Source organism: Tachysurus fulvidraco, chromosome 12 (genome assembly GCF_022655615.1).
Source record: "Tachysurus fulvidraco isolate hzauxx_2018 chromosome 12, HZAU_PFXX_2.0, whole genome shotgun sequence".
In the NCBI taxonomy this organism is placed as follows: domain Eukaryota; kingdom Metazoa; phylum Chordata; class Actinopteri; order Siluriformes; family Bagridae; genus Tachysurus; species Tachysurus fulvidraco.
In genome coordinates this window covers 9400327-9425076 of record NC_062529.1, presented here as the reverse complement: position 1 = coordinate 9425076, position 24750 = coordinate 9400327, and the positions used below count along the sequence as shown (strand labels likewise).

General features: G+C 38.7%; 2 protein-coding genes across 9 annotated transcripts in view; both read left to right on the top strand.

Annotated features, from left to right (window-relative positions):
- mboat2a (membrane bound O-acyltransferase domain containing 2a) overlaps positions 1 to 17652 on the top strand; it is a 58176-nt gene extending 40524 nt beyond the window's left edge. For 3 of the 4 annotated variants that reach the window (XM_027172165.2, XM_027172168.2, XM_027172167.2), the window contains 9 exons: positions 3987 to 4042; positions 5789 to 5843; positions 6671 to 6854; positions 9208 to 9400; positions 10214 to 10317; positions 10408 to 10472; positions 10553 to 10685; positions 11525 to 11676; positions 13791 to 17652. In XM_027172165.2, the coding sequence (XP_027027966.2) occupies positions 3987 to 4042; positions 5789 to 5843; positions 6671 to 6854; positions 9208 to 9400; positions 10214 to 10317; positions 10408 to 10472; positions 10553 to 10685; positions 11525 to 11676; positions 13791 to 13959 (1111 nt within the window). In that variant the 3' untranslated portion in view covers positions 13960 to 17652. Of the gene's footprint in view, positions 1 to 3986; positions 4043 to 5788; positions 5857 to 6670; positions 6855 to 9207; positions 9401 to 10213; positions 10318 to 10407; positions 10473 to 10552; positions 10686 to 11524; positions 11677 to 13790 lie in introns of all 4 variants that reach the window. The other variant, XM_027172166.2, reaches the window with a different exon arrangement.
- A 785-nt stretch (positions 17653 to 18437) lies between these two features.
- The window catches only part of kidins220a (kinase D-interacting substrate 220a), a 48846-nt gene continuing 42533 nt past the window's right edge, over positions 18438 to 24750 (top strand). For 4 of the 5 annotated variants that reach the window (XR_007144519.1, XM_027172225.2, XM_027172224.2 and 1 more), the window contains exon 1: positions 18438 to 18665. The gene's annotated coding sequence lies outside the window, so the exon portion shown is untranslated. Of the gene's footprint in view, positions 18666 to 21460; positions 21604 to 24750 lie in introns of those variants that run through there. The other variant, XM_027172223.2, reaches the window with a different exon arrangement.

The following is a 24750-nucleotide window of genomic DNA, read 5'->3' as shown; positions in this document are numbered from 1 at the left end:
ACCGGCAGTAGAGAGACTGAGAGATGGGTGAGTGCCGTACTAATCATCAAGAGTCATTCAGACCGTATGATGAGCGATTAAACGAGGCTAGTCAGGTAACAAAGGGACCCAAGCTCAAGCTAGCAGTCGCTGAGGTCCAGTGGACTATAAAAATGACAGCCTCACTGCAGCCAAAGAGAAGCTAGTAGGATGTGTGTGTGTGTGTGTGTGTGTGTGTGTGTGTTTGTCTCTCTCTCTCCCTCTCTCTCCCTCTCTTTCCCTCTCTCCCTCCCTCTCTCTCTCTCCCTCTCTCTCTCTTTCTCTCTCACACCCCTCCTCCCTCTCCCTCTCTCTCTTTCTCTTTCTCTCTCCCTCTCTCTATCTTACACACACACACACACACACACACACACACACACACACACACACACTCACACTCACACTCACACACACACACACACACACACACACACACGCACACGCACACGCAGTGTGCTTAATTTGAAACCTTAATCTCTCCAGGCCTCAAAGTAAAGTTGATGGTTTGCACTTGAGCTTGGTATCTATTCTTTGCTTTCACATTGTTAGTATGGGAGATGAACAAAGGATGTTCATGACCGTGATTACATTTAAACAATAGTATCACCCAGCTATTCGGGTGATAACACCTGTAACAATAACAAGCCAATGTAGACATGATCATGATTACCATTTAAAGTCCTCTGGCTGGACAATAACATCACTCAGCCATATGGGTGATACTCAGTTACACTTTTTTACATTTAAAGCGAAGCCCCATTTAAACTACAAACAGGAAAAATAGTATAAAGTGCTTGAGCAGGATTTGTCCTGCGTTCTTCTCTACTCAGATGAACCCAGAGTGCTTCATGTATTTTCTCCAGTGTTGTCGGTTACTGTAACGCAGTTACTTTTGACAGTAACTAATACTGTAACGCATTACTTTTTACATAAAGTAACTCCGTTACCGTTACCATGTGGTGTGTTTGTCCGTTACTTTTTTAAATTAGTTCATTTTGGCTGAAGTGTAGCTTACAGCCTAACCTGTTTACAGCAGCGGCACATTGTAGGATTGGTGGATGCCAACCTGTAAACACGAAGACGCCGCACTGTGGGCGTGTTTCCGTTTATTCACGTATGTGCGGCAGTAATGGCGAGTCAAGGCGAGAGCAAGTGGAAATATGCTCATTATTTCTTTAAAAAATGAACTAAAACGTTACTTTTAACAGTAATGCGTTACTTTTTGGTGTTTTTTTGAATGAAGTAACTAGTAACTGTAACTAGTTACTATTTCTTAGTAACTAGCACAACACTGATTTTCTCACTGCTACGCTGGAATAAACGTCTTTTTGATTACGGTCTTCCACCTCATCATTTTATTTTCTTCACTATACTTTGAAACAAATGGACCAAACACAATTTGTCTGGAAGCTAAATCAGATCTAAAGACCTCTTGCCTCGAGCATTGGCAGCAGTGTGCTGTTGATTTTGTCCCAAGATGAGAGCAGTATGCTGTTCATGTGTAGTGAGCTGAAGTACTGCAATAAACGCTCCTGTGCTACAGAGTATGTCAGTTCTGTTTCATTTCTGAATATTTCCTACTGGAATATACCGGTCTGTGTAATCTTGACTAAAGCACAGTTTTGTCCTATTCACTATCTATCCCTGTGCCCGAATTCTGTTATGGCTTTCTGTGCATATACAGCTTTCAGCCGTTGCCATCTGGCATTGTCCAAGGAGCAGAAACATGGCAGTCGCTTTTAAAGAGACAAAATGTTTGTGAGAACCAACTGAATTTCACGCTTGGCCAGTTGGAGGAATATAACAGGTGCTTGGCCGTGGCTGGTGTAATGGGAAGAATAATGAATGATGGTTGTAATATAGATGAGAACTGAAAAAAAAGAAAGAAAGAGAGAGAGAACTGCAAATAAAAAGAAGTTTTAATAACAAAGCGGTGCAGAAAGCATTGAAAGCTTTGAAGGAGGAAGTCGTGGCCTAACGGTTAGAGAGTTTGACTCCTAACCCTAAGGTTGTGGGTTCGAGTCTCGGGCCAGCAATACAATGACTGAGATGTCAATCACCGTTCTTCTTCTTTCATTGACGATGTTCATCAGTGAAGGTTGAAGATCAAGCTTCATGTACTTTTTCAAACTCTGGAATGTCTCTTATGGTGACCCAGTTGTTTTCTTCAGGTCCACAACCCTCCCAGACCAACAGATAGTAAATGATATTTCCCCACATATCTATTCGGCTTGGAGTCGAGGAGCGTTCTGACAGCGTGTGAGGGTGTGCCGTTGATCTCCAAAGGAGGAGGTGGTCTGGCTACAGGTACTCGTCGATAAAGAGGAGACAGACAGGATTTCTGAAATGAGACTTGTGATGCTGTGTGTGGAAGTTGGAAACCCAACACACATTGGATTAATGTGCCAGTGAAGGAATGGACTCTGGAGTTTTAAAAGTACTTGGTCTAATGGCGGTGCCTGCTCTATTTCATTTGGTTTTCAAAGCAGTACACGCAAAGGAAGTGACCATTTTTGTGGTTTAGTTTTTCCCTTTCTCACTGAAACTGTGGATGATTAGATTAGATGGCCTGGAATCACACATGAGACATGAATCGTACAGCTTGATCCGGCACTACACCATCTGTAGACTATAGATTATAAACTGAAGACCTCCTTAAACAGTTTCTACTACTGTGGGTAAGTCGGGTAAAGGGATAAGTTGGCAGGTTTTGAAAAATGGCCTGTAATGTTTAAAACAGTGGTGTGGCCTTGGGAGTTGGGAAGATGAGACAAGTATTATGTACTGCCAGGGGCAGTGTGGAATAGGCAGTGGATCTATCAGCTCAGCAGATGGCTGGTGTGAGGCTTTGATCGGAGTTCAAACTGTTCATATTTTACAGTACGTTCAATAGCTTTTTACATCATGAACCAACAGATTTTGTATTCCACCACGCTTTGAGTTTGTTCGATACACAGTTTTCAGATAAAACTTGCATAAATCGAACCAAGAAAAAAATGGGGATCACTTGGGGTCACCAATTAATAACAACTTTTTTTTTTTGGTTTGTTTTATGTAAGTTCTATCCGAAAATTAAAGCACGAAGATTAAACACTTGGGTCCATCGAGCCCAAAAGGTTGAGTCTTTTGGCTGTCTTGAAGTACTCCAGATGTTTGTGATCTCTCCTGATGGTGAAGATGTTTTTGGAACCTTTCAGCCAGTTCCTTCTCTCTTCGAGTGCTGCCGTACTGGTGAGCAGTTGTTCTCAACTCTTGTATTTCTTCTTTGGTGGAGGTTTCTTTTTGGAAAAAATGGCAAATTGGTACATTTTCGAGAGGTCACTTTGTCCTTGGGAAGGAGTTGCTCCAATTCCGCTGTCTGACTCATCCACCTTGACCACAAACTGCTGCTCAGAGACCAGGTGGTGAATAATAGGGTTGAGTTTCAGAAGGAGTCTCAAAACACACTGTTACAGGAGCCAAGAAGAAAAAAAAAGAGGTTTTAAGCTGGCCAAGTCAATCACCAGCCCATAACCCAATTGAGCAAGATTTCACCTCCTAAAGGAGAAACTGAAATGAGAAACCCCTTAAAATGGACAACAACTGAAGCGAGCTGGATGCATCGCCGGTTTGATGCAGTTATTTCAAGCAAGGGATATGATCAAGTCAAGTATGATTTACTTTAATTTACATTAGGACAATCTGACTATCCAATAGTTATGATCACATAAAAAAATGGGCTTATCTGCCTCCAAAGGTGCCTTGTTTTAAGTTGATTAACACATCTAAATGTAGCTATAAGGAAATACAGCGTCTCTTAAGATCTGGCAAAATTACCTCTAGCTAACTCTGGTCAATTTGCTCCTTACACTCTTACCATCAATTGCAATGTTTCTAATCCACATTCAAGTGAAAGCAGCTTTGTTTGCCATTTTTGTATTTATTTGTACTGTCCATTCTTTCTCTCATTCTCATTTCTCTCACTCAAGGCCCATGATGGTAATCACACAGAAGATCACCAGTTTGTCATTTGAGATCCATGATGGTGAGTGTCACTTTCAGTCCTTTCACTTCTCCCTTTCACTTCCTAAAACGACCTTGGCTAAAAAAGATGTTGAATTTGTCTTCTACACTGTAACTAAGTACACATCCCGTATCATACATCTGAGAGCTTGGATGTGTGTTGTATCTACAGGAACAGACATGACGGAAATGACATTTTATTCTAACTGCTAGGTTTTAGACAGAAGGTGCTTTACACCATCCGGTTCCAATTAATCTTACGTATACGTCGCTGTTCCGGCATTTCTGTACTTGGTTAAACATATCTATTGCATACAGGGATGACTCAGCTCAGCCATATACCACATATATCCTTTTTCAGCATTTGGAAGAGAACATGGAGAGGTGTTTTATTGATGAAAAACAGTGTGATACCTTTTAAAATCCGTTCTGAAGTTGGTATCGTCTTTACACTTCATGCTGGTCTTTATCACACATCACAACTTATACATGCATGGTCAGAACCCAGGGGTTTAACAGACATTAGTGTTCTTAAAGCACTATTTAAACAGGATTCCAGATCTAGTTCATGTCATTTTTAATCATTAGGATAGATTTGAATTTTTGTGTAATTCTCATGATACACGCGTTATATTCCATGCATCCGACACACCTTGTTTTATTACAAGCCGATTGCATTGACCTTTTATTTAAGCGTTTATTATAATGGTCCTTGGTTCCCTTACTAGGAAACATGACCCTAACGTACCGTCCGCTCTGAAACTTTTGGAACAGAAGGGCCAATTTTTTTTGTTTTTGCTATACACTAAATCCATTCTGTTTGGTTCGAGAACAAAAGATTTTCAGAATTTCAGCTTTCCTTTCCTGATATTTACATCTAGATGTGTTAAACATCTCAGAACATGGCACCTTTGGTGGCAGACCACCCAATGTTTTGGTGAGTAAAGTATCAGAATAGATAAAGTGTTAAAGTAAAGGACACTTAATATTTGGTTGCAAATCCCTGGCTTGCAATAACTGCATGAATTCTGGTGGCCCACTGAACTTAGATTTTGGAATTAATCCAAGCATAGTCAAGGTCAAATATGTGAAATGAATTTTAGTCAATAGATTCCTTCCTGTTTAAAATGTTCCTTAGGGTTATTTCCGATGCACTAGTACCAAGAGCAAGACTTACTGGCAGTGGAGACAATTACACAATTACACTTCTTTTGAGTTGCATCTACTTTTTTTTAAATATAATCCAACAGCTGTTCTCATTCTTGAACCCTTAGAGGTGAATGAGGACATTTCCCTTTACGTTACACTTTACACCATGTTTGTTTGCATATATGGATGCAAAAAGCATCTGAGAAGGAACACTCGACCGTACATGTCTTTGGACAGCGTAAGAATGATTAAGACTTTTTTTTTTTATAGCTGCGTTTCAAGAATTGGGGGTTCTAATGGATGTCTGAGTGACATGGTAACGGTGCTGCCTTGTAGATTTACAGCTTACGCGCTTATGCATACCGTCATGATAGCATTAACGGCAGACTGGTGTGAATCACAGGGGACTTGGCTACAGGGACTGGTGTGTGCCTGTGTCAGTCCACTGATGTTACTTGTGTAAGATATAGAGTAATGCGCGTGTGTGTTTTTGTGTGGTTTTCAAGGTCAGGGTTAATTAGATGCATTAATTATTAGACAGGACAGTAAAAAGTAGTGTGTGTGTGTTTGTGTGTGTGTGTGTGTGTGTGTGTGTGTGTGTGTGTGTGTGTTTTCACAGGTCTAGCAAAGAAGGAAGAGCATCTCAAGCCTACTCAAAAGTATCTCGCTGTCAGGTATGTGGGAAAGGTATGTTTAGATCTGGGACAGGATTATGTACTCACACACTTACCATGTTCCAGCCTCTGCCTTTTCTGCGTTTCACCAGCAATTAGTCATTTGCACTGACCTCTTTTTCAGACTGACTCACTACTCATCCTGCTGCCTTTTGCTTCAATGTAAAGTCATTATGTTTAGTTGTTTTGGTTGGTTTCAATAACAATGAATTATTATTATTATTTTTTTTAAATGTGTCTCAGTCAGCTCTGTACTAATCCCCTCCTCCACAAAGCACATGCTGTTGCTCTTCCAGTCAGGAGTCGAAGGTGTTCTTGCCCAACTGCCTCCAGAATCTGAGTCATATTGTGGTGGCCAAAGCTTCCTATTTCCACAATAGGGACTTGAGGGTTGTTGCCAAGCAACAGTGTGTTCCTGATTTGATCTGGAGCAAGGGAAGTAACAGAATGGATTTAACAGGAGTTTAGGACAGGGATAATAACAGGTCCCGTTTCCTTTGGAAGAAAAAATCGTGACATCCTAAATTTTCACAGCCAAGGTTCAAGACTTAAGGCCCAAGTGTCCATGATACTGTACAACGACACATTACTTTTAATTCACGCATAACATTTCAGTGTTTTCATTAAATGACTCGATTCCCAGCTTTCTTTATTATTTTGAACTGAAGTCTGCCTTTTAAGACAGTATCATCTGAGGCAATTTCTCCTCTTACACTACAAAGAATGCAGGATCTTGTTTGATCTACTGATGAGGAAATTAGATCTCTGTAAATGTTCCGTGTCGTTCGACTTGATGATACTCATCCTGTGTTTGCTGTGTGCTGCAGGAAAATGCCAAGTCTTCTAGAGTATTTGAGTTATAATTGTAACTTCCTGGGAATCCTGGCGGGTCCCACATGCTCCTACAACGAATACACTGCCTTCATCGAGGGCACGGGCTACCAGCACAAGCATGTGGAGTCAAACGGCAAGGAGAATGGCAAATTCAAGCAGAGTGACCCCTCACCGAAGGTAGACACCCTGTTAGCCACGTGTGTTTCCCCGGTGGCCGTGTCTTCGCATCTGAACGTAAAGACAGACTGTTTATTTGATGTATTTATGTAAGCAGTGACAGAACACCAGGTGCTATTATCTAGTGGAGATATTGGTGTCTTTCTTACAGGCAGAAAACAAATTCCATTTGTAGCTTGGTCAGGGTGGGGTTTTGCTAGTCTCCTCTGTGTGGCCTTGTGGGAATCACTGAAGCAGGAGAACATGGTTGCTCTCAGCTGATCCACAAAAAATTGCAACTACTGTGTAGGAAAAGAGTATATCAGATCAGAACGCTTCAGTTCCCATGGGTTCCCTTATAACTAACAATAGCCTGTAGTCATCTGCTTTGCGTGCTGAGGTGTTGTCTTCAGATCTCCAAACATTTTTTTTTTGGCATTATCAGCTAAGTACATCTCCATATAAAAACAGCCAATAACATCTGGATCCCATTGCGACATCTATCGACTCTGCTTTAGTCCTCTGTCTGTGCTGTTAAAAGACAAAGCTGCTGGATTCATAATGAGGAACAATATGTCTTTGCTGGCTCTATAGGGTATGTGTTCAGCTCACTGTTTAGTATTCTACTTATTTAGTATTCACTGTATAGTATTCTATATATAAGTCTATTTGCTTATTTGCCGATACTTAAGATTACAGCAAAGGTTATGCTGCAATCAGGTAGATAGATATATACAGCTATATGTACTTTTGTAGACTTTTTGTCGAACTTTTTTTTTTCTTTCTAGGATGTGCTTGCAAATGTTGCTCTTATATAAAACAGTAAATAATCTATAATCTAAGGATTTTGTCTAGTTTAATTAAAATAGCAGTTAGACAGCTTATAATAAGTATTATAAGATGCTCATAATCTTAATTTACATTTTTAAATGATAGCCTTATTCTCCTTTCTAAAAACAGTGTTCTTTTACAGAAATTATTAAGATTATTGTTCGGTAACCACACATTCTGATGTAATGAATTACTCCTATATTACAGGAATTTGTCAGAACGACACCTCCAGTTTATTTATAACAAAATGACTCATCCATTTAATTCATAACAAAATGACACCTCCATTTAATTCATAGCTAAATGACACCTCCATTTAATTCATAACAAAATGACACCTCCATTTAATTCATAACAAAATGACACCTCCAGTTAATTTGTAACAAATTGACACCTCCAGTTAATTTATAACAAAATGACACCTCCAGTTAATTCATAACAAAATGACACCTCCATGTAATTTATAACAAATTGACACCTCCAGGTAATTTATAACAAAATGACACCTCCAGTTAATTCCTAACAAAATGACACCTCCAGTTAATTCATAACAAAACGACACCTCCAGTTAATTTGTAACAAATTGACACCTCCAGTTAACTTATAACAAAATGACACCTCCAATTAATTCTTAAAAAATGACACCTCCATTTAATTTATAACAAAATGACACCTCCATTTAATTCATAACAAAATGACATCTACTTGATTTATAACAAAATTACTCATCCATTTAATTCATAACAAAATGACACCTCCAATTATAACAAAATGACACCTCCAGGTAATTTATAACAAAATGACACCTCCAGGTAATTTATAACAAAATGACACCTCCAGGTATTTTCTAACAGATTGACACACACACATTTAATTACTTTATTAAAATATGACATTCAGCCATCACCAATGTCTCTTAAGTTCATAAGCAAAAATTGAGTTTGTCATGTTCCAGAGCAACTTGAAAGCACAAATCTCGCTGATCAGTAGACTTTATCGTGGCAAGAAAAGTTAAAGCAACAAATATACCCATGACTGTTACAAAGCACTGACACTGAAGTGTCCTTTAGCGAATGTTAAATAAATTTCCCCCAGCAGAAAATGCCACTTAATCAACAATTACACGAGTTAGTTAAATCTGTACGAGCCCACTGTACATTGTGCAAGGTGTTAGTAGTGTTAGTATTAAAAAACCACACATTTTTAGAGCGACTGCTTTAATAGAAATGTGTTCAAATCTAAATTGCGTACTCTTCTGCCAGAGCTCTTTAAACAGTGCTGTAAATAAATGTAATGATTTGAAACTTTTTAAACAAAATGGGACCCGAAGAAGATTTTTTTTGGTTTCAGAACAAATCAGTGTTATCTCACAACAACAAAGAACAAACAACTTGCATCTGGGTTATTTACCCAAGATACTAAAAACCAAAATAGAATAGATCTCACTGCGTAATAATTCCATAACCATCTTCAGTTTGTCATTTAGGTGGACATTTGGGTTTAAGTGAATAGTACACAGGCTGACTGCAGCTACTTGTTTCAGAGAGACGTGCTGGTGAAGCTGGGCACTTGTGCTCTTTGTCTGCTGGTCTACCTTACCTTCTATCGCATATGTCCTGTGGAGCGTGTCATCGACGACCCATATGTCGCCTCCCAGCCCTTTTACCTGCGCATCCTCTACATCTACCTGTCCATGCTCAGCCTGCGGCCCAAGTACTATTTCGTATGGACACTGGGTGAGTGAGGCAGCCTTTGCTCTGGATATGAAAATCTTCATTGTGTGTCATTGCTCGTATTCCATGTTATGTTGATGCGATGCTGCCCTCTTGTGCCTAAAAAAGGAACTTTTTATAAAGTACTTTTTAAAAAAGAAGATATGCCTATTATCACCTTATATTGAAATAATGGTGGATTATAGATGATCCTATAATGGAACATTCCTAAAAAGGAATAAAAGATGATGGGGTGTGCTGTTATAGGAAAGCAATCAACAACTGGGTGGTGAGATTCAGACCAAGCAAAGCAAAGCTGCTGATATTAAGCCAGGGCTGATCATGTACCACAGTTATACTAATGAAGAGGATAAAAAACATAAGAAATTGATTGGGCTACGACGTTTGAAAAAAAAAGTAAGTAACTGGAAAAGCTACACAATTTTTAAAGTAGCTACTGTCATGTTACTGAAAAAAGTTAGTAACATCGTTTACTTTTAATTACTCAACAACAGTGCTTTTATTGTTGCGAAGCAGCCGTGAAACAAGTTAGTTATTACTTATATTATAGCAATTGTTTGTTCACTAGCCTCTTTTTTTCTTCCTCTCTCTACACATTTGTCATGTTACTGAGAAACTGAAAAGTTCTCTGTCCTGAAGACTCCCATGGAGGACAACTTACACCTTCCATAAATGTTAAATAAAGTCTATTCTGAAAACTTTACTACATCAACAATGATTCATATGCTTACTGTTGTTACTATAGAAGGATTTGTTTGTATAGAAATTTATAGAAGTTATTTATTCTCTTTTTTTTTCCTTTTTTTCCCCCCCCAGCTGACGCGATAAACAATGCTGCCGGTTTTGGCTTCAACGGTTACCACAAAGACGGCACCCCGAGATGGGACCTGATATCAAACTTGAGAATACTGGATATAGAGGTATGAGAAAGTCATGCATCTGTCATTTCTGTTTTTCTTTTGTCTCTAAGAAACTGATGAGTGTCCTTTTTCTCTCTGGTCTAAATTCAGCTTGCTACAAGCTTCAAGACATTCCTCGACAACTGGAACATTCAGACAGCGCTTTGGCTTAAAAGGCAAATCTCTGTTACTGTAAAATACTCTGTTACTGCTTTCGGGTTGCGCTCGTGCTCACACTTTGTCATGTCACCTGTAGGGTATGTTATGAGCGCTGTCCATACCACCCAACAGCAGCCACCTTCCTGCTGTCTGCCATATGGCATGGAGTGTACCCAGGATATTACTTCACCTTCGTCACCGGCATCGCCATGACACTAGCAGCCCGGGCAGTAAGTATCACTCATATATATATAGATATATGTGTATATATATATATATATAGATATAGATATATACACAGATAGATAGATAGATAGTTAGAGAGAGAAATAAAATGCTAAAATTGGTTGCTTTCTTGGATTTTCTTATAAGCTGCGGCTGAATTTCCAATTCTGACTATTCAGAAGTCATTAAATTAAAATCTTTTAATTTAAACTCTTTTGTCCCCATTTAGTCTCGTACAGACTGTTTACTGGTCGTCACTACAAGACAGATACATAGTGACGACCATGTATCTGTCTTGTAGTTTATTGTATTGTCGGTTTGCACTGTGTCTAGTCCTGCACTGTTTGCACACACTAAAGCACTTGATGTCCTTTAAGTGGGACTCGTACTACGGACTATCCACATGAATCAATACTGTGACAGGGACAATGACTCGCCAGTCTGCATTTCACCACACAAATTGTTGATTATTTCCTGCTCTGCTATTCTCATCATTTGTAGTGTCTTTGCTTTGTGCCTTTATTATAAACGAGGATTACTTTACGGCCGCTCGTCTGTAACGACGGACGTCGTTGAAATTTTTTCAGTGTTAGACGAATTGAGTCAGGCAGCAGCAAAGGACCTTTAAATGTCAAGTCACATCAATGCGATGTGCAGCGAAGAAGCTTTGAGCTCGTTAATTCAGTAAAAGTCAACATATTGTCTGCTTTGTTATTCCCTAATAGCAGCGATGTATTATTCGGCCCATTTTTGCAAAAAGCCACACTTACGATCAGATAAAAAAAATGATATTGGAATAAGTTTTTTTAATTTTTATTAATAAAGGTTTGTCTTCTCTCTTTAGGTAAGACATAACGTAAGACAGCACTTCCTGGGCTCCTCTACACACAAGCTCATCTACGATGTGATTACGTGGGCCAGCACACAGATCGCTATATGCTACACAGTGGTACCGTTCGTAGTGCTGGCAGTCGGACCTTCGCTGAGGTTTTACTGGTGAGATTAACCAACAACAGGCAAAGGCGATGCCGAGCAAATCGCCTGCACTCTTTCTGAATCAGCGAGTAGTAAACCAAATCCAAGATGGCTAACAAGAGTGATTATCTCTGACAGAGGTGAAACAGAGAGCGTGATTTTGTCTCTGTCTGACGCAGCAACACCATTAAGATTTAGGTTTTAGGGCAAGCGTTCAAGGGAAGAGCTGGTTTTATGGCCCGTGTCGAGACAAAGGAAATCTATGACGGTAATTTGTAGCCTTATTAAATTTCCCACAGAACGTTATAAAGGACGCTTATTAAAAAGAGAATGAGGCAGAGCGATGATGATGATGATGATGATGGGTGTGCGGAATGAGCTGAAGGTTACAGATGGCCAGCCAGGAGAGAAGAAACAATGGTGTGTTTTCATGCTCCAAATCATCTTCCCCTTGTTTGGACATTTTATATCAAACGTCTAAAGTAGGAGACATCAACTGTCAGACCACATTCACGTAATATTTCAGTTTTCTTAAAATGAACCAGAGAGAGAGAGAGAGAGAGAGAAGGAGGAAGAGAGAGACGGCGGAGGAATGAGAGAGTGATGGAGGGAGAGAGAGAATGAGAAAGAGAAAAAGAGTGAGTTGTGGGGAGAAAGACATAGAGAACGAGAGAGAGAGAGAGAGAGAGAAAGACAGTGAGACAGAGAAAGACTGAGGAAGAGAGAGACAGAGAAAGAACGAGAGTGATGGAGGGAGAGAGAAAGAGAGTGAGTTGTAGGGAGAAAGATAGACAGAGAGAGAGAGAGTGAGAGAGAGTAAGACATCGAGAGACAGAGAGATAAAAAAAGAGACGTGGGGAGAGAGAAACATACGGAGAGATAGAGGTCAGAAAAGGGAAGGCTTTCATTATTATATTTCTACTTTCTGGTCTGATGAGTAAATGTGATGCTATGAGAAATAAACCAATGACTGATGAGTTCAGAGCCCTGGTGCATCATGGGATAACAGACACATTATCTACATGTAATATAAACAGTCAGATATGAAGCTTAGACAATAAAGAAGAACGGTACAGTAACTGACTCTTACAGCTCTGTGATTCCTTTCCACCATTCAGCCCTTACAGTGATTATTTGTCATGTATAAAGATTTTAGTTAAACTTATAATAATAATGATCTAAGTGTTAAATGTTAAGTGTTGGCACCTTTTAGTTATATCACCTATAATCCAGCTGTAAGTTTAGTAATCAATAGGGAATTAAATGTAATGTGACCTTTTAAAGTGATGCATGGCCCAGTATGATGCACTAACCTCTCTCTCTTTCTTTATTTCTGTGTCTATCTCGCACCATATGTCTGTCTGTGTATCTCTCTCTCTCTCCCTCTTTTTCTATAACTCTATCACTCTCTCTGTGTCTTTTTCTCTCTCTTACTTTTTTGTGTCTCTCTTTCTCGCTCTCTGTGTCTGTCACTCTCTTTTTTCTGTCACTCTCTGTCTCTCTTTCTTTTCTCTCTCTCGCTCTCTCTCTCTCTCTCTCTCTCTCTTTGTGTCTGTCACTCTCTTTTTTCTGTCACTCTTTACTCTCTCTCTCTATCTCTCTCTCTCTTTTATTTCTATCTCTATCTCTCTCTCGCTCTCCCTGTCTCTCTCTTTCTTTTCTCTCTCTCTCTCTCTCTCTCTCTCTCTCTCTCTCTCTCTCTCTCTCTCTTTGTGTCTGTCACTCTCTTTTTTCTGTCACTCTTTACTCTCTCTCTCTCTCTCTCTCTCTCTCTCTTTTATTTCTATCTCTCTCTCTCTCTCGCTCTCTCTATCTCTCTCTTTCTTTCTTTTATTTCTTCTTTTATTTCTCTCTCTCTCTCTCTCTCTCTCTCTCTCTCTCTTTGTGTCTGTCACTCTTTTTTTCTGTCACTCTTTACTCTCTCTCTCTCTATCTCTCTCTCTCTTTTATTTTTATCTCTATCTCTCTCTCTTTCTTCTTTCTCTCTCTCTCTCTCTCTCTCTCTCTCTCTCTCTCTCTCTCTCTATCTCTCTCTTTCTTTCTTTTATTTCTTCTTTTATTTCTCTCTCTCTCTCTCTCTCTCTCTCTCTCTCTCTCTCTCTCTCTCTCTCTCTCTCTCTCTCTCTCTCTCTCAGGTCCTGGTACTACTTTCTGCATGTGATCTGTGTCCTGCTGGTCCTAGCCCTTCCTGTGAAGCGCAGTTCATCACGTGACAAGCTGCAGGAAAAACAGTCCCAGTCAGTAGAGGCGAACAACTTCTCCATCACAGACAGCAACTGCAACCAGAAAGAGAAAACCTCCTGAAAGTCCAGGATGCACACATCCCTCCGCCTCGTACAACTCAGAGCTGCGAGGAACTCGCATCAGGGCCGACGAGCCAGAGCGGCTGTTTTCTCTCCCTCCAACCTAACCCAAATGGGATGTTACTAAAACATGATTAAGGACAGACGAGCGAGTGCGGTGAGCCTCAGAGAATGACACTGGGGCTGATTGCGCTTCAGTTTACAATGGGGAAAAAAAAACCCTGGCCAGACCTAGGCTTTAATTGGTCACAGTGATTTGCTAACAAGAGGAATCGATTGGGTCTTAATGGAGCTTAACAAATACAAGTTGCCTTAAAAACCCTCTATTTACTATCCAGTGCTCAGCAGACTGGCGTTTGAGGAAGGAACATTTGAGACCAGCTCTCAAAGTACTTAGAGGTTTTTTTTTTTAAATTATCAATTCAACAATTATACTTTTGTTTGTTGTTAGTTTTTTTTTGTGTGTGTGTGGGGTGTGTGTGTGTGTGTGGGGGTGTTTGATAAAGAAATTCAATTGATGCCAATCTCTCATATAAGCCAAAGCTTCTTGATTTAAGTGGTGGTCGTCGATCTGTTCGATACATATCTGCTTCATTTGGAACGAAGGGAAACTTCTTCCTATATGAATCACTTTTCTGTTTATTGGTTTACTTTAAGGCCGAATTCGGTTCAAGAGCTTTTAGTGTCTCTGCAGTTACAGTCGTCATCTTCTGACGTCACAGGAATCACACCTAGAGCTTGTATTGTGGTGTATCTGCTAGGACCGTACAGATTTTTTACACTACACCATTTGTCGTATCCGGATTTTTTGTATTCTGTCTTTCTACGGCTGCACGTTAAACTGGAGGACCGTCGCATCTCTGTACCCTTGTTTTTATTACAGCATACGTTTGGCGTCGGTCCGGCGCACGTCCTGTAGTTCAGATCAATTTGATCTGGAGTGTGAAGGATGTTTGGTAGAAGTGTTAGCAGCAGATATAGTAGAGGATTCAATAGTGTTTAAGTTGAAGATGGTAAACATCATAAATGAGGAAAAAGGATTATTTTAGAAAGAACGTACACAAACCAACCGGCGTGGCACTTACAGAAGCACGTTTCTGACACATAATAAAATAAAATTAAAATTCCTTCAGCATCTCGTTATTATGAGAAAATTATCAAAAAAAAAACAAAACAATGGTATTACAAGAAAAACTATTCATTATTGTCCGAACACGTTTTCTACAAAGGTGATTCTCTCTTAATAATAAGCTTTTTATGTCAAAACGTGATCTTCCTTCTAAGCTTTTTTTCATCGTAAGATTTCTTGTAACAATGAGATATTTCTCAAGATTAATAACAAGCTTATTGTCTTGTAACAGTGAGAGATTTCCTCAGAATAATGAGATGTTTCCTCTTAATAAGATCATGAGATATCCACTAACAGCACAAGCTTTCTTGTAGTAATGAGATGCTGATGTTTTGAGACGGTTTTGCTCTTGCGTTGCAGGAAAGCGCTTCCATTAGCACACGCAAGGCCGCCTAGCAAACAGCCGATTACGCCACATGTATTAGTCTCAGTATCCGCTAAAGTAAAACCACCCATCAGGGATTGGATTTTTTTTACATTTTATCCTATTTTTATAATCCTGTTTAGGTGAACAATTATACCCTGATGTATTTAACGCTTATATAATCCCATCTCTGCTTAAATACCCAGAGACGTCATCGTGTCGGAATTTAAAGAACGCACGGCTACGCCGTTAACGAAACCAAACCAAACGGCAAGGCTAGCTTTAGGACTCCTATTTTCTTATCAGCACTGAGCAGCATAACTACCCCAAAGACAGTACAGAAAGAAACAGTAGATTATCTATCGTTTGAACAAGACAATGGTTTCAACCACATGACCAGCACATCAATGCCAAACTGCTTCATATGTCCAAAGTGCCAAATCGCTGCACTGTGCACGCTGTCTGGCTGAAAGCACACACTCTCTATATTGAGCAACAAGGTGAGAGGTTTTGCATTAAAGGGATTCAGAAATTCAATGAAGTGGCTCATTTGGTCGTATGAAATAAATATATATGATTTAAAGATACAGAGAGATTGGAGATGAAGGTGATGTGATGTTTTTTTTTCTTGGAGGGGGAAAAGTACAAAATTTAAAGATTAAGGATGACATTACAATGCAAACTCATGTCAAGAAGGTGTTTTTTATTAATAAACTCAAACCACGACGTCGTCCGTGTCTGTAAGTCTGAATGTGTGTGAACACTTGTCTGGTGTAAATATCGACCATTTGTTTGAATTTGTATTTGTCAGTCAGATGTCAGCTGTTGTCAGTCAGATGTTCTCTGTTTTGTCGAGGTCCATGTTATGAGTATAACGGCACCTGGTTTTATACTGATACTGTAATGGAGTCTAGTCATGTTTCACACAGTCATCGTTCATGGGACGTCCGGTGTGTCACGACTGGAGGAACGGAGTAGTGCTGAGAGATTACTGTAAATCAGGATCGTTTTTTCCCCCTTCCTTTTTAATCCAAAACCGGCCACTTTATTAGGAACAGCTAATCATCATGTGGCAGCCGCACAACAATTTTTTGGAGATGTCACAGAGAGAGTCAGTGTGTGTGTGTGTGTGTGTGTGTGTGTGTGTGTGTGTGTGTGTGTGTGTGTGTGTGTGTGTGTGTGTGTGTGTGTGTGTGAGAGAGACTATTTCTCAATAACCAAAGCAGCCCACTGGTACCAACAAACTTTGCCATGATCACAGAAACCACACTTTTTCCTCATTCTGATGTTTGACGTAATCATTAGCTGTCTGATTAACTGTCTGAACACAAATGGCTAATTATATAACTGCATAAACAAGCAGTTGTTCCTAATAAAGTGGCATATCATACCTAAAGCTGCACAAGTATTAAACAGTGTCCACTAAACAGTTTTGAATCCATTATCTGTAGTTAGTGCTGACTGGTTTATCGGGTTTATCTCGTGTGTAGGTCTAATATATAGATACATGTTAAACATACTCAAAAACCTTGAATGAACCGAAAGCCAGTATCACAGCCAGCAGATGGCAGATGGGCAGGTCATTTATGTGCCCCAAAAACCTTGTAGTGTCAGTCTTTACAGCTGGAAGAAGAAGAAACTTTATTACTTCTACAGTTTTTCTCATCTTGTTATCAGACATTGCATGATGGATACGTTGTTCTCTCTGTGACAGGGTCAGTTTATTAGTTGCGGTCCAAATTGCAGTTTAAGGGAAGGTTTCTTTTTTTCTTTTCTTTTCTTTTTTGGCCTGTGTGTGTTGACATTTCAATAAAGCCTTTTTTTTAGATTCATAATGTAACGTGATTACTTCTTATTTTCATCATGATCATAATGTCAGATGGAGAATAAACAATGTTTGCCTTTGTGGGATTTGTTTAACCATTCAGTCTTTTTTTTTGGTTGGAAAATTCAATTGTCAAGAATTTATTTTATTATTAATGGGGTTTAATTTTTTTTTTAAATCTGACTGACATGAATTCTGAGATTGTTCTTCACATATTTTCTAAACACTGTGATTTTTACCTCATTCAGATTATATTTTAAAGAAATACTTATATCATTCTAACAAGCATAGGAATTTGCTTCATCCTGTATTGTATGACGTGTGTTTGGCAGCGAGCTACTGATTTAACCAGATGATTAAAATGTTTATGAACATGTTTTCTAGTGAAGAGAGACTTCTTTTTAATATTGCACGTGTGTGACGGTGAATGGCTGCCATGTGAATAATAATAATAATAGTCGTGTGCCTCCATGCAAAGTGATTTGCTGGGAAATGATATAAAACACTGATATGTCAAATCGTGCTAGAAATATTGTGCTTTTATACTCGTAAAGAAAAATGGACCAAGACATTTAGTAGGTTGTCAGATGAAATTAACCAAGACATGTTAGTCTGGTAGATTATTATCACATAAAAGATGTAACAGAATAATAATATATTAATATTTAATAGTAATACTATATTGTATAATAATAATAATAATAATAATAATAATAATAATAATAATAATAATGTATGTATGTATTATATTATAAATGTTTAATATATCTTAATATTATTATTAATAATAGGAAAATGAAGAAAAGATACATATGTGATATGTACTTTAAAGTAATTGATTTACACATTTTAAATGAAGACCCAGAGTTTTATAGCAAAACTTGTTTAAAAAAAAATTAAAAAAAATGAAAAACTAAAAAGAAATGATTGATTTTTACCTTTCTTTGTTTCCTTAGTTTCTTGCCTTAGACTATAATTTTTTAGCTATTAGCTTCTTCGTATTCTGCTGTAAATAAATCATAAAATATATTAAACATGAATATTTTAAACCTTTTTTTCTCTTTTATAAACCTTGCAAACCTTTGTATAAAAACTGCAGACTCGAGTGGGCGTGTCCTATCAGAGAAACAACTCGAAGCCCCGCCCACCTTTGCATACTAGTGTACTAAATAGCGCGTCAGTAACACGTGAACGCTGGGGCTGCGCTCTCGTGCGCACTATTTACATACACTATGAAGGTAAACAGTATGTTTTTTTGACGTGGGCTTTAATAAGACCACCCTGCTGTACAAAATGGCTGTGCATCTGTTGGCAAACAAGTGAAACACGCTGTGACTGGAGGGGAGTGAGGTTCATTAGTCCTGCTTCAGACCTCTGGAGGAAGTCAAAGTAAGTTAAATTGTTGAGTGTTACACGTCATCACGTGACTAATTAACGCCTGGCTCGTGCGCTCCAAATTGACAACCAAATGTAGTTAAATGTGTGTTTATGGAGTTTTTGGAGTTTTCTGTGTGTAACTGTTTAGTTAATATGACTGATACTGTGTGACAAAATGTGACAAATACTGCATGTGCTATTAGTCTTTAACTTATGTTTGTTGTGACACACACACACACACACACACACACACACAAAAATATATATATATATATATATATTTATATATATATATATATATATATATATATATGACACACGCACACATACATATACTGTGTAATATATATATATGCACACACACACACACAGCATGGAAACACATCCTCAGCATCCATGATCTGTGACCACATGCTTAATTTAGCTGAAGGTTTATATTTAAAAGACATTTTTGTTCCTTGTCCAAAGTCCAAAACTGCTGACAAGTCAGTCTTTAATTTAAGGCTTAGGGCAGCAGTGTAAACCTCCAACAGAAAAAGGAATAAAAGAAAAATAAAAACTACTTAAAAAAAAACTACATTCAAAAAAAACTACAAAATCAAAAAAAAAAAAAAAAAACTACAGTGTGTTTACATTCGTAATAATCCATATTACTAATCAGATTAAAAGATGGATCGGTTTGAAAAGCCTTCATTTTAATCAGATTTAAAAGGTTGGTGTTGTTTTTATTTTAGTATTTAGTATTTATATATGTCTTTTTTAATATACCACTGTAGAGAAAAAAAATCATGCATTCTGGATTTTTCTAACAAGAATAAAAATATGTGCACATTCGCAGTGCTGTGGTGTGAACATGAAATCAGTCACTCTGCTCTTTCACAGAAGTTTAGTTTTTTAATATATGAATCGGATCACAATGATTTAGGGTTCATATAAAGAGTACTTTTCGAAGCTGCGCTCAGATTGAAAACGCTCGTATTGACGAAAATTGGTGCATGTAAACATAATTGTTGTCAAATAGAAGGAACTTAAAGTATGTAATATCTTGTAGGAATTTGTTGATCTAATCATATCATATTTTAAGACATTCCAAAAAACTGACAGGCAAAATTTCTTGTATGAAAAAAAAATACATTTTACATTTTTAGCACCATAATTAAAAGATTTCACCTTGTCAATCAATATAAGAAGACACAAAATAGCTTTAAACTTTGCTTAATAATTTTCCCCAGTTTTTACTTTTGTTCTCATACTTTATAAATGACTAACTATCATAAGAAAATCCCCCAGTCCCGGTCCACACTGTCACACAAACTCATTCACTGTTAGAACAAATCTGAATAAATATCTGTTGACTTCCTGTGCTCACTAGCTCCAGGCTCAATAGTTCGATCCTGACCTCGGGTTTCTCTCTGTGTGGAGTTTCTCTGTAACTGTGTGTTTCTTTTGGGTTCTCGAGTTTCATCCGTCCTTTCATAAACATGCCGGTTGGTGTGTGTATCTGGGCTAAAAAGCCCCTCGTTGTGAAATTTAGAAATTGTGTGTAAGCTCTGGGTCTGACCACGGTGAACTGAAGATGAATGAATAGATGGAGTATAAGATATAGATATAGTGCTTATGTAATGTGCTAGAAAAGCAGCAAGTCTGCTCTTTCTGATTCCTGTGTAATCTCTGGAAATGTATATAGCTGAATTTTGTATGTGTAAGCATGTATCTGCTTCTATATACACACACCATGTTTGATTAAAACACCACAACCTGGTGCAGTCTTGTTCTGCAGAACATCCTGATAGTCATCGCTATAAGATATTTGTTGCCGTTTACATTCGAAATGATTCATGAATGATTTTATTCGTTATACACAGTGCTAGACGACATGATGCTCTTTACACATAACTGTACAAGGACAAAAATATCAAGGCTTGTAAAAAAAAAAAAAAAAAAAAAAAAGCTAAATTTTCTTCCCTGGATGATTGATGGAGGTGGTTCTCTGTTAGTTTAAAATCCACCTAAAGTCTTCTGTTTACATTTTTTTCAAGCACAGAAAGAAATCACGCAAGCAGCCTGATCCGAGCTGCTCAGCTCTTCACACTTTTCCTTAAGAGGCAAACATGCAAAAAAAGGGGAGTTAAGAGGAACATGAAGGCGTATTATTGTTTTCTACAAAAAATAAAAATAGAAACCTTGTTACATGGAAATACTTTAAATGGAAAGCATGATGGAGGACGTAGTATGCAGGCATAGTACAAGGTGCTCACCCAGTGTGGGTGAATGTTAATTTATATTATTAATATTAAGCAGATTTTATGAATTCAACACTTGACACTAGAGCAGAATTATTTAAAAAAAGAATCATTTAAAAAAAAAAGTCCAGATTTAAACATTATAGAAAAGAATAAAAAAAATCTCAAACTCTGTTGAATTCTAGGCTGAATCTTGATGTTTCAAATGTACTCAAAGTGCTCTGTTTTTAAGGGACGGCTGAAGATTTGCACACAGCAGTTCTCTCCTCTTTATTTATCTCTTTTCTTTTCATTTATGCACTTTTGCTTTTGACGGTTTGTAACGTTGATGCCAGCACGACATTGTGTACTTGAGCAGAGAGAAAGTGATGCTGCATCTCTGATGAAGGTGTGGAGTGCAGCTCTAATGTATGTTAATCCTGGCACGTGTTGGCATTGGGTCATGTCAGGAGAGGAGGAGGAGAAGGCGTGTTGCTCTGTTTGGAAGAGGAGAAGAGGGGCGTGGCCAAGGATGACAGGGGGAGGGGAGTTATTGTCCGGAAGAGTGGAGGTGGGGCATTAATTTTATTCAGGAGGATAGAGGAGGGTCGTTACTCTTTCATCCCTCAGCAAGCCTCATTAGTTACAGTAGCGTGCACTCGGAGAGACAGCGAGAAAGCATCAGCAGCCTACAGCGCTGGAGGAAATCACAAGTGAGGTGCCAGGTTGTAAGTTTTGCACACACAAGATGTTTTGAGTGATTTAGGAATATTGATTATGTTATCTGTACTGTTGTTTGTTCTGGCTTTGTGATCATCAGCAGTGGTGTGTGTGTGTGTGTGTGTGTGTGTGTGTGTGTGTGTGTGTGTGGGGAAGGGAGTTTGGGGTTGAACCTTGCTCGGTCAATATTAGGCCGAGGAGATCATCCGCTCAGATGATTGGCTCTCGGCCGGCATCACGAGAGCACTTACACACGAGGGAGCAGCTGTTCTGGGGCACTACAGGGTGTGTCAGGGCTACAGAGCTACAAACAAAGGCACAGCATGATTTTTGATATCAGTTGTGATTGTGGTCTTATGAGCTTTTATGAGCATTAAAATCATAGCACTGAGTCAGCACTTTTCTTTCCTGTTTCCTTATTATAGGCGAACATGTAGCCCCGTTCATTTTAGGAGAATTCTTGCAAAGACTAAATCAGCTGAGAGTTTAAGGGGCTTGTTGGAATTAGCCCCTATTGTGTGCAGCATGTGTAGTGCTATAAATAATGTATTTAATGTAAATTCCGGTTTTAAGGGTCTTGTCTGGGAGAACAGTTTTGGAGCAAATATAACTCGTAATATTTCTGTTGCCTCGAACTGTTCACACTGTTAGAAATGGCATTGTTTAAAAAGGGAAAGTGGGGCAGTTGGGATCAGTGACCTTCGAACCCGGGCTGGATGTGGTTTTGAATCCTTTGTTACTTATCTGCAAAGGTTTGTGATGAAAAGCAAAAACTCTGTCTTAGAATTTCAGACCGGTCGGAATTTAATGTGAGTGGATTCGCCAATACGTCCGAATGTTACACAGCTATGCTAAGATCATGCCAAGGCTTGCCAAGGGTTTCCAGGACTTACTTTAGAAGACCATTTATAGGACATAATGTACTGGGTCAAATGAGTCCATGATCAGACTCCCCACCAGCAGCATTAATGGGCTTGGTAATAGGCATGATTAGCAGAATGGAAGCATCATTAAGCAGCTTGGTTTCACTTGTCTTTTTCGGATTTGATGACCTCAGCACTTTTTAATGCAGTGATGTTAATAGAAATGGTTGTAAAGGTAAACTCTGTGACCGACCATGAGCTCAGCTATGATATTTTCTCAGTTTGTAATTTTTGAACGAAAAACAATGTTGTAATTTATCTACAAAGGCGATTCATAATGTACTGTGGGCGTTTAGGGCAACACGACAACAGTTCAAACATGTTACAGTTACTACCGAGAGCATTCAAACCCGTGCAGAGAATACAGAAGAGTTTGGAGGGAGCGTGTGAAGTAATATCACAGAAGCACAGGAGCAGTTGTAATAAATACAACGAGAGTGCAGTAATATTGATTTTCAGCACGGCTGCGATTCAGCCATAAGCACAAGGCATATGAGGGAGAGATTGCTATTTATTGTCTTATAAATAAGAAATTAATATTGACCAACATACATTTCAGACACAGTATGGACAAAAACTTGCTAGCAGAAATAGAAGATAAAGAAGTTATGTTCACTGATCAGCTAGACAGCATTGACCTGTCAGCTAGACAGTATTGATTTGTACATGTTAAAGGAGCCATAACCAAAGGTTTTCAGTGGGGTTGAGGTCTGGTCTCTGTGCAAGTTCTTCATGCTGGAACAGCTTTGTAAAAATTAAAGCCACAAAATACAGACTTTCTGAACAATTTTGTGTGATTTTTTTAAAATTTATTTTTATTTGTATTTTTTACTGGTTGCATTGCAGATCGAGATGTGAGGAAAGTGCCTGAGGTTTCAAACAGTTTACAATCAAGTCGGCTCCCTAATTTTTGACCCGTTTGGTAAAGCCGGGTAAATGTTGTTATGAATATCTTTTGTTTTTAATTTGCTTAACCTCCCAGTGAAAACATGCTGACCATTTCAAGGTTAAAGTTTGGGTTTCTCACACAACACATCGTCGATTGAAGAATACAGAGTAAGGAATCTGAGACCACTTCTCAAAACACAGGATTCCAGGGGGGCTTTCTTTCAGGGACTGCGATGGTCATTTTCAAAGCTCCATTCTTCAGCCTTTGAACAATTCTCTGTGGATTTGGATATAAGATATGGATCGTTGTCCTGCTAGAAGATTGTCATGACCCAGTTAGAAGACCTCGACCGAGGCAGTGATGTTTTCTTATAAATTGCCTACTAATTCTTCAGAGTCCAGTATGTATTGTATTCTAACACTTTTCACAAGACCTTTGGTGGAAGAAACAGTTCATCACCACACATCCATTTACTTTTTTACAGCATTTGGCAGACACCCTTATCTAGAGTGACGTACAAAATTTCTTTGATATCAATGAATACATCAACACTGGTACACTAGGTCACACACACACACACACACACACACACACACACACACACACACACACACACCATATACGGATGAGGTTTTTTTCTAAATAACCCACTTTGAGTGTTTGTTCCCTTAAAGCTCACCACAGCCAACATTCCATAAGTGATTAGTGAACTCCAGGCACTTACATTTATGTTTAGATTAAATACGCTTTCTTCTGTCATGCTTTCAAATAGATTGTTGGCATGGAAGTGGTGTTTAAGTACAGGTTTGGTGACCTTCGAATGCTTCTGCAATCTCCAGCTGTGTGGAACAATAAGAACATGCTGGCATTGAACAAGTAAAAATAAAGGCCAAAACGTTCTGTTGCTATAAAATACATTTTTGGCTTAATGGCTAGCATGTTTGTTTCATATCTCCGGGGTTGGGGGTTTGAGTTCTACCTCTGCCCTATGTGTGTGAAGTTTACATGCTCTTTCTGTGCTTTGGGGTTTTCTTCTGGGTTATTTGGTTATCTCTCCTAGTCTGGATTCATGTGGCTGATGTACAGTAGCATCTCTAAATTGTCTATAGTGTGTGAATGGGTATGTGATTGTATTTGTATGTGAGCTTCCAGGGTGTCTCCTGCCTTGTGCCCTGAGTTCACTAGGATAGGCATCTGGTTCCAGATGAACCTGTGTAGCATAAGCAGTACAGAAAATGAGGAAAAAATGAGCTCTTCTATTTTCTGGCTTAAGAATAGATGCTTGTTAGCATACAGGAATATTAGGTCTTCCAACCAAACGTGAGATATATGATGCTACCACC